This window comes from Pezoporus flaviventris, unplaced genomic scaffold, assembly GCF_033815535.1.
Source record: "Pezoporus flaviventris isolate CSIRO_AGI_PZ_B2104156 unplaced genomic scaffold, CSIRO_AGI_Pfla_v1 ptg000132l, whole genome shotgun sequence".
In the NCBI taxonomy this organism is placed as follows: domain Eukaryota; kingdom Metazoa; phylum Chordata; class Aves; order Psittaciformes; family Psittacidae; genus Pezoporus; species Pezoporus flaviventris.
Window position 1 is genome coordinate 199,417 of NW_026892680.1, and position 8,561 is coordinate 207,977.

The 8,561-nt window shown below is 46.7% G+C and overlaps 1 protein-coding gene across 2 annotated transcripts in view; it reads right to left on the reverse strand.

The window, feature by feature from the left end:
- ALPK2 (alpha kinase 2) overlaps positions 1–8,561 on the reverse strand; it is a 41,968-nt gene extending 33,407 nt beyond the window's left edge. The window contains exons 1-2 of one of the 2 annotated variants that reach the window (XM_061478790.1): positions 8,222–8,561; positions 25–1,690 (exon numbers count right to left, since the gene is read on the reverse strand). In XM_061478790.1, coding sequence (XP_061334774.1) covers positions 25–1,368 — 1,344 coding nt within the window. In that variant the 5' untranslated portion in view covers positions 1,369–1,690; positions 8,222–8,561. The remainder of the gene's footprint in view (positions 1–24; positions 1,691–8,221) is intronic. The other variant, XM_061478788.1, reaches the window with a different exon arrangement.

Here is an 8,561-nt window from a genome sequence, read left to right on the forward strand (position 1 = left end):
TTCAATGAGGAACACTGTACTTACCCTGGGTGGGTCGGTTTCAGCTGGCATCTGGTTGTGCTCAGACAGGCCCCAAGTCCTTTTCCTTCCCCCTTCTTCTGCAGGACACACGCCAGGCTGCATCTGGGAGCTTTCTGCCTCCCCAGGTCTCCCTGGTGCAGTGACACCTTCTTGACCCAGAGCACTGGATTCCCTGACCTCCGCTGCAGCCTGCAGAGACTGTCCTATAGCAGTTACGTATCTGCAGAGCTCTTTGGGGTTCAGGAACTTGAAGAGGTTTATCCGCAGACTCTCTGTCAAGGTGCACACAGCACGCCTGGGGTTTTCCTCTGGCACGGCTCCTCCCTCCTCCTCCAGCAGCAAGGAGCTTGCCCCCAGCAAGTCCTTGTCCGTGCTTTCTGCCATCGTGGTGTCTGGAGCCTGCTTTGTCAGAGCAGCACCTCTGCCACCAGCAGAGTCTGTCTCGGCAGGTACATTGTCCTTGTGCTTTGATGTGTCCCTTGGGAATCCTGCAGCTGAAGGGCTACTTCCATTATTTCCTTCTTCAGCCCTGGGATGGTCATTTCCAATGGCTGCGGATGCTTCAGGCACTTTACTTTTCTCTTTGTCCTGCAGACTGGAACTGCTGTCCCGGTGGTGCCCAACAGTGAGAGTCATCTCTGGCTGCAGAGTTGACTGGCTGGACGTAGAGGGGTCTCTCCTTACATTTACTCCTTTGAGTTTTGAGTGATGACCACAGAAGCCAATGGTGGTATCCATAGGCGTAGTGTCATCTGACACTTGAATCAGGCAAGGCATTTCACCGAGGAAGTAAGCACACCCATCACAATCCTTGCTCAGCTTTAAGTCATCTTCATCATCACTTTCTAATAAGAATTGTAGTTTCTTTTTCCAGATTTCATCCTCCTGCGCTGTCAGCACGTCTGAACATTCAAAGTATTCCAGGTCATCATCAAAGTCATCACATACGCTTGGAATCTGCTCTGGATAACCCCCCCCAACAGTGGCAGGGTTGTCAGAGCCATCTTTGGCACAGTACCTGTGGTCTCCTGTGGGAGGAGCATCTGCCTGCTCACAGATGGGGGTATCAGTGGGGAGAGGTGTAGCGGGGGCATCACCCGCTTGGACATCAGCCAGAGACTGAGCAGACACAGAGTCCTCCCTGTGACAGCAGCAGTTGTCTGTGTGAGAAGTGATCACATTTGCAGGGCAGGAACTCACCTCCCTGCTGCTGCATTCCTCTGCTTCTCCAGCAGTGCCCCTGGCCATAAAACGAGTGAGACCATCCTCATTCTCTGACAAACCCCTTAGGCAGGAACTGTCTTCCTGGGGTTTAAATACATCTCTTACATCCATCTTGTCTTCCATGTTAGGAAAGCCAGTGGGGTTTCTCAAGAGGGACAACACTTCAGCTTTCCTGAGCTTTTCACCTCTGATTTCTGAGGAGTCAGAATCTGTGGGATCAACATGGGGTCACCCTCATGGGGTAACTCTTGTGCTGTGCAAAATGCTCCTCTTTCTGCTCATTTTACCCTCAAGTCCCCCACATGGTCATTTAGGTCACCAGCCAACTCCAGGGAAGTCTTGAGGTCCGTATGTGATTCCAGCTCAAGCCAAGCTGCAGAGCAGGACATTCTGCTGTCAAACTGTGTCCAGGTCCTGTTCAAAGTGTAGACCCTGCTTTGTGCACCTGCAAAGAGGAGAAACCTGCAGTTTAAAACCCTTCTAACACGGGAGTATAGACTCGGCATTTAAGAATCACGGTCAAACATTAAAGCAGGAACTACAACCCATCAATCTACTCACTGACACTTCCTGCAACACATTGTAGCTGTCTGGAGTGACCCGTGCTTGGAAAGCACGCATTCCTAAGCACGAATGCACACACACATAGCACCACAAAATAGGCTTTAGCACCTCTTACTTAGACATGTCCAAATGCAAACAGTAACCTGCACACAGTGCGAATATTCACCTGGGCATGACTCCTAGCAAGTAGCTGCTATGTCGGTAGCCACATTGGCGCAGCAGCAGGCTACTCCTGGCATCACAGGGACACAAAGTCCCAGATGTGTTTGTAGGAGTACCTGGAGCAAGCATTCTGGTTAGGTTTTACAGGGGTATTTCTGTTTAAGGCAATTCTATTCCACTTTGGTTTGTTGTTTGTAACATCTGTGGTTAGATGACAATGACATAAGGGTGGGTAGTTTCACTTGAGCCTTATTTTCAAAGAGCTGTGCAGTTGCAGCCTGGTGTGCCAATGGGGAATGCACATCAAACCAAGGTGCAAGATGCCAGAAGCCTCCCATTAGCTGATTCCAAAGAGATATGGAATCATCTCTTTCCTCTTGTAAGTAAAACATGTTTCCTAAGCATTCCCCAATCCAAAGAGACTTGAGGTGTTTCTGTGTAGCACAAGAGGGACTCTGGGTCATTCTTCACCACAGAGCACCCACACTAATGACAGCAGGACTATTCCACCATCCTGGATCCTCTCCTCAGGGAAAGCAGTGAAGCAGAACTGAGCTTCCAGTAACTGTGATCTCATGAAGGATGCAAGAAAAAGTGACCTACTTTTACTCTCAGAACTGGTGTGACAAGGAGAACAGGAGGAAAAACTTTCTTCCCATCCTGCTGATTGAAAGACCTCTATTCATTCTCCTTTTTCTTCTCTCTGCTTTCCCCATTGTGACCTCTTTAGCTGCTGTCTCTCTCCTGGCTGCAAGCTCACACCATAACCTTTCCCAAGTGCTCTGCAGTGCTCCTGCTCTCTGCAGGGCCACAGCAGAGCAGGCACTGGACCTGTCAGCACCCAGCTCCGTGTGACAGGCCACTGCACGCACTGATCAAAGGCAGCTAGCAAGAAGCAATGGGAGAGCCAGATTAGACCTTGGTGGCTAAATAGCAAGGGGCTTGCATGGCTTGCTTGGAATCTGCTCTAGTGTGAAGAGCCCAAAGCAGCTAGGTGTAATTTCATCTCCTTTGGGCAAACGCCCAAGACACCTTTTCCACAGAGTTACCTGGGAGGCAAAAGCTGGAAGAGAAGGTGGTTGATGGGAATGGTACTTACAAAGGACAATATCAGGGTGTGCAACAAAACTGACCCCACACACACAAAGGAGTATGAACAACAGTAGATGGGGTAACCAGACCAGCATGTAACACATACGTGTGTTGTACACACGCATGTGTGTGCCTGAGGAGAGGAGAGGAAGAGAGAGCTCAGTAGCTCTGCTACGAGAAGTAAGACAGGGGACAGAGGGAAGGCTGGGAAAAGGCAGGAGAGAGGCAACATGCTTTGTCAACTCAGCTTTGGAATAAATGGGCAAAGGTCCAGCATGCAATGAAGTAGAGGCTGACAGGAAAGGATGGTGTGAAGAGCAAACATGATGTGCTACAAAGGTATATTGCACACACTGCCAGAAGACACAGAAGACGACAAAGCAGCCTGCTGGTGGTGCAAGCCAGCCTGGTCCCAGGGACTTGGCTAGAGATGCTTTCTGAGCTGAAATTTTTCAGCTAAAACAAGGTAGATTCAGACCAAATAGGCAGAATAAATGGTTTCCAATAAGGGGGGTGAGGCTCTGGCACAGGTCGTCCAGAGAGGTGGTAGAAGCCCCATCCCTGGCAACACTGAAGGTCAGGTTGGACATGGCTCCGAGCAACCTGATCTAGTGGAAGATGTCCCTGCTCACTGCAGCGGGTTGGACTCGGTGACATTTAAAGGTCCCTTCAAAGCCAAACCACTCTGTGGTTCTGCGATTACCCACACAGGAGGGCAGGGCAGAGAGCTGGTGTGCAGGTACCTCTGAGCCTGAGAAGCAGTCTGGTTCCAAATCCATCACAAGATGGGCTTCCCATAGGAAGAGGACAATCAGTGCACATTTGTAGTGGGTTTAAATGATGCAGACACCTGTCAGCTGGCCCTGGGCCAATTCAGTTGCTTCATGCAGGCCTTTGAACTGCAATCTAGATGCTGCCTGAAGAAAACAGGCATCATCCCATTATGTTCAGCTTTTCAGCTCTCTGATCACGTTTTGTTTTCCATTTCAACCCTACAAATATTTAACAGAAGAAATAAAAATGGAGCAGTAGAGATCAATCTTTTCCTCCTCAGTTTCATTACAGTGCATGGAACTACCCCCCAAGCATTCACCCATCCCTGAAATATGTATCTGCCTAATGCTCCCTGTTGCATTCTTTCAAAGCTGCTTTCAGCTCTGCTTTTCAGGAGAGCAGATGCCTCTCTCCTCTGTTTGGAGGGGATAAGCTATTTTAAAAGCATGGCAATTTTCCCAGCTGAAAAGAGACTTGGCAAGAGTTTTGCATGCAGATTGCCTCATGAATAGCCTTCACTAAAGCAATTGTACTGTACAGACATGAGCTTGGCTCCTGCATGTTGACATTGAGGGGGAAGAGCTGTCAGGTTTCTTGATACGAGAATTAGATTTGATTGCTGAGCACTGCAGCTCCAGCAATGGCAAGGAAAGCACAACCCTGCTCCAGGGGTAACACTGCAGTAAATGTTGTGGTTCCACCCCAAACAGACTTTTAGGTTTTTGTAAAGCTGGGGAGAAAACAGAAGATTTAAGCTAAAACTGTTATTTCAGTTACTGAATTTAGATAGAAATTAGAAAGAGAAGTGTTGGATAAAACCATCTCAGCTCCTCAATAACACTTGTGACAGAGGAAAGATGAAAGATGAGGTGGAAGTTTGTCATCAGCTGACTTGTAACCTGAAAACAAACTCAATTCCTACGAAACTGGGTTTGAACATGAGATGAAAAGAGGACAAGAGAATATTTAGATGTGGAAGGGTGCTGTGGCTGCTGGTCTCAAGTCTTGCTCTGGAAACCAGTGATGGCAGTGGCTGAATCAGATAGTAGCTAAGGACACGAGGGCAGGGAAGCAGAACCATGCAGGAGAAATCAACACCACCAGGTCTGAGCAGGTAATGGTAAGAAAGATGCCAATTGTAACTGCCAGAAATACACACATTTGACGACATTGAGAAAATGGCCCTTAATTCTCCTCTTACATCACATTTTTTCCTACTTTATTTAGTTACAACCAGAATTGCAATCTTCCTTCGTAAGCAGTTTACACTCACAGAAGTTAGTTCTACACAAAGCTGATGTGATTTCCAAGTCCGGGAGGGAATCTGCGTCTTTCTGTGGGGTTCCTGTCCTTTGTAGGCAGCAGAAAAAGTGCCTTTCTGAAGCTGTTTTCTCTCATTTACTACCTATTCATCACACAGTCTCTGTTGTCTGCACAGTCCTGCTCAGCCCGTGACTCATCCAGTAGGATTTATTCCTATCTTTCAGATGCATTCACTCCTCCTCTCATGGGACCTGTCAGTCCATACCCATGTGTTGTCTCTCTCCTTATCATGGGGCAGGAACCACTCTCACCTTCACGTGCTGCCTGGCACACCTAAACCTGCTATAGTGCTGCATTACAACACACGGACAACCAAAGCATTGTCTGGGGTGAGTGCTTTGAAGTCCCACATCAGAGCATAAATACCCCTGCGTGGCTCTGTTCTGCTTCACACCCACGTCAGCACAAAGCAGTGGGCAAGAAGAGCCTGCACAATGGGTTATCTTAGCTAAACACACAGGAGGAATGAGACTGATAATCCCCCTGGCTCATATTAAGACATATCCTTCCATCAGCTAATATTCTGGTCTCTTTATACCAAGCTGACACTAGGTCTGGGATACCTGAAAACACAGGAAAAATGGATAGCTACATAAATAACATGTGTAACAGCCTCAGATGACACAGACTGTGCCTGTAGTAACTTATCTGCTGCTGCCCACGCTGGCAGGTCCCTTGTGGATTGACTTCCACTGAACTTCTGCCCCCAAACCTACACACAGAAAGCAGGACTGATTCTCTGATACGAGGAGGACGTGGGTGCATGCATCATACAGGCTGCTCACCTACTCTTTAACACTCTTTTGTCACACTGATCTTTAGAAAGTCACCAGAGCGGTTGCTGATGTGATTCCTTCTTTATTCTGAGGTAGCTGGTCTGAGGCAACAAATTCCCCAAATCCTACTGTCACCTCCAATCCATTAGGGCAAACTTTGGGATCTGGATTTGCCATTCTGGAAAACAATTATTATCCTACTAAACTTTGGCTTTATAGATCTCTTTATAGAGCTATTATATTGGCAGGTGGCTTAACCACAAAGCAAGCTAGGGGCTATAATTAGACTTCATTTAAGAGAAACATGGAAAAGCTCCAAACCAAGCCACTAACAGAGGCAAAACTTTTCTTTGTGACGAACGGAAACAGTCATCATATACCACACATATCATATATCATATCATACATATATCATACACCATACAGATCCCACCAGAAAGCAAGCTGGCACGGCCAGCAGTATGTTATTAGGCTGAGTAAAGAAAGCAGCAAAAGCAGAACAGAAACAACAACAAAAGCAGAAAGGAATCTCCACTAACCACACAATCCCAAGGAAAACCTAAAAGGGGCAGTGTCTGAAATGTGGGACTAGGAGGAGCTTCCCACTGGCTGGGTCAGGATCCATGCCGTGCCTGACACTGGCATCCCGCTGGAACGAGTGTTGCATACACGCTATTCCTGCCTTACCCTGGTTTTGGCACAGACAGAACACACAAGCACATGGGATATAAGGGAGTCCTGCTGCAGCCTGGCTGGGTTCTCACTCCCCACTCTCAGCCTGACGATGCTTTTCCAGTTGGGAACATGCACATTTTTTCACTTCCTCATCTTCTCTTTAACAGAAATCCAGGCTTTTACTACAAGCTTTCCTTTAGAAGTTTCATCAACACTGGTGTGTTTCTGTGACGCTCTTCTGTGCATCCAGAAGTGCTGATGGAACCAAATTCTACTTTCCCCCACTCCGAGCCCAGACAAGCTTTCCCAAGTGATTGCTCCAGACAGCCACAAAACCACTTCCAAAGGTGCTGTATTTAAATGTTGTTATCAAAGCCTCCAAGACAACAGAAACTGGGATTCAAGAATTCAATGATAACTCTGTGAGCTCTGTTCAACAAGGCTACACAGTAAGTATTTACACAGCAGTTTGCTTACTACAGAGTCTAACATTTGATGGAGTAGGAGTAGCAAGTGGTACTCAGTTGCCAGCTGGATTAAACCACAACAAGCTCTCATCCACACGAGGATTTACAACTGCATTTCCTATTTGCTTCTGTATCTCACAGCAGTTCTGTCTGGAACTCCTAATACTGGAATACCAACAATAATTGTAGTATTACTCTTCTATAATTAGAACAGCTACTTGTCAAAGAGTGTGTAATGTCAGAAAGTACCAAAATACCGCATTATCTAACCTAATTCTCACATCTATGGCATGAACAAGGTTTGGATAAGGAACACATCAGGGAAATTTTGCTGTTCAAAAAGCAGATGTCTGGAAAACATATCCTTGCCAAATATTCTGGGATGTTTTGTGTTTCTTCATTTGCCAACATGCAAAGCTTTTTGACAGCTTTTCTATTAGTGTGCTACCTGTTGTAAACAGCACCAGGGCATAAAGAAAACACCCAGCTATAAACCACTGACTAAATGCAAGAACTGACTGGCTCTGCACATATCTAATGAAGACCTTAATATTGAGTAATTAAAACACAGCACCACTCTTAACACTGATCTGTCTTCATCTATTTTTAACACTTGCCAAGCATCTGACACTGTCAGCATGAGCAATTCATGCAGCCAAGAATCCCAAGCAACCAGGTTTTTCCTCAGGAACGGAGGAAATCCTTACCTGATAAGGCTCAGGCCATGCAGTATGGATTTAGGAAGTGAACTTCAGGATACCTTGTATCACTTACACATTCTTTAGAGCAAGAAGCTTGCTTTCACACAAGTTTTGTCCTCCTGACGCTCAGTGGACATAGTGCCAGCGTCGCATTTCAAAACAGTCAGAAGAATTCTGAAGGCAGTGTGTTTAGAAACAACAATCTCTCAAGTTGAGCAAAAACGACCATACTTTAGCAGAAGCACATCAGAACTCCTATTTCCCGTGCCATCACAAAACAAATCACTGCAATCATGTAATGCATTAAGAATAAAGCAACTTGCTCTTCTTCATTTATTTTTCTTCCACGATACACATTCGACCCGCACGCAGGAGAACAAGCAGACAAGTACTCTGAAAACCAGAAACAACCTGACCTCTCAAAGCACAGACGTGCACTTACCCAAGTGCTCTTCCTTTAAGCTCTACAAGCAGGCCAGGCCTGCGGTTTCATCCGTGCTATAAGACAAAAGACGTTAAAGTGGTGCACGTCGTCTCAGAGCTCAGAAGCTGGCTGGGAGCTTCGGTGTTGTGTGACCTTAGAGTAGCGAGTCTGCTTACAGAACAGGTTGACTTTTAAGAGAGACTATTTCGTTACATGCAGCAGATGGCTGTTCCTGGGAAAACCGCTGCCAGGCAGAGGGAGAGCTGGCAGGGATGGGACAGCACATCCTACTTCCATAGAAGTCCAGGGGAATTTCCTCATGGCCTTGAAAGAGAGGAAGTGTTGGCCTTAGCTTTGC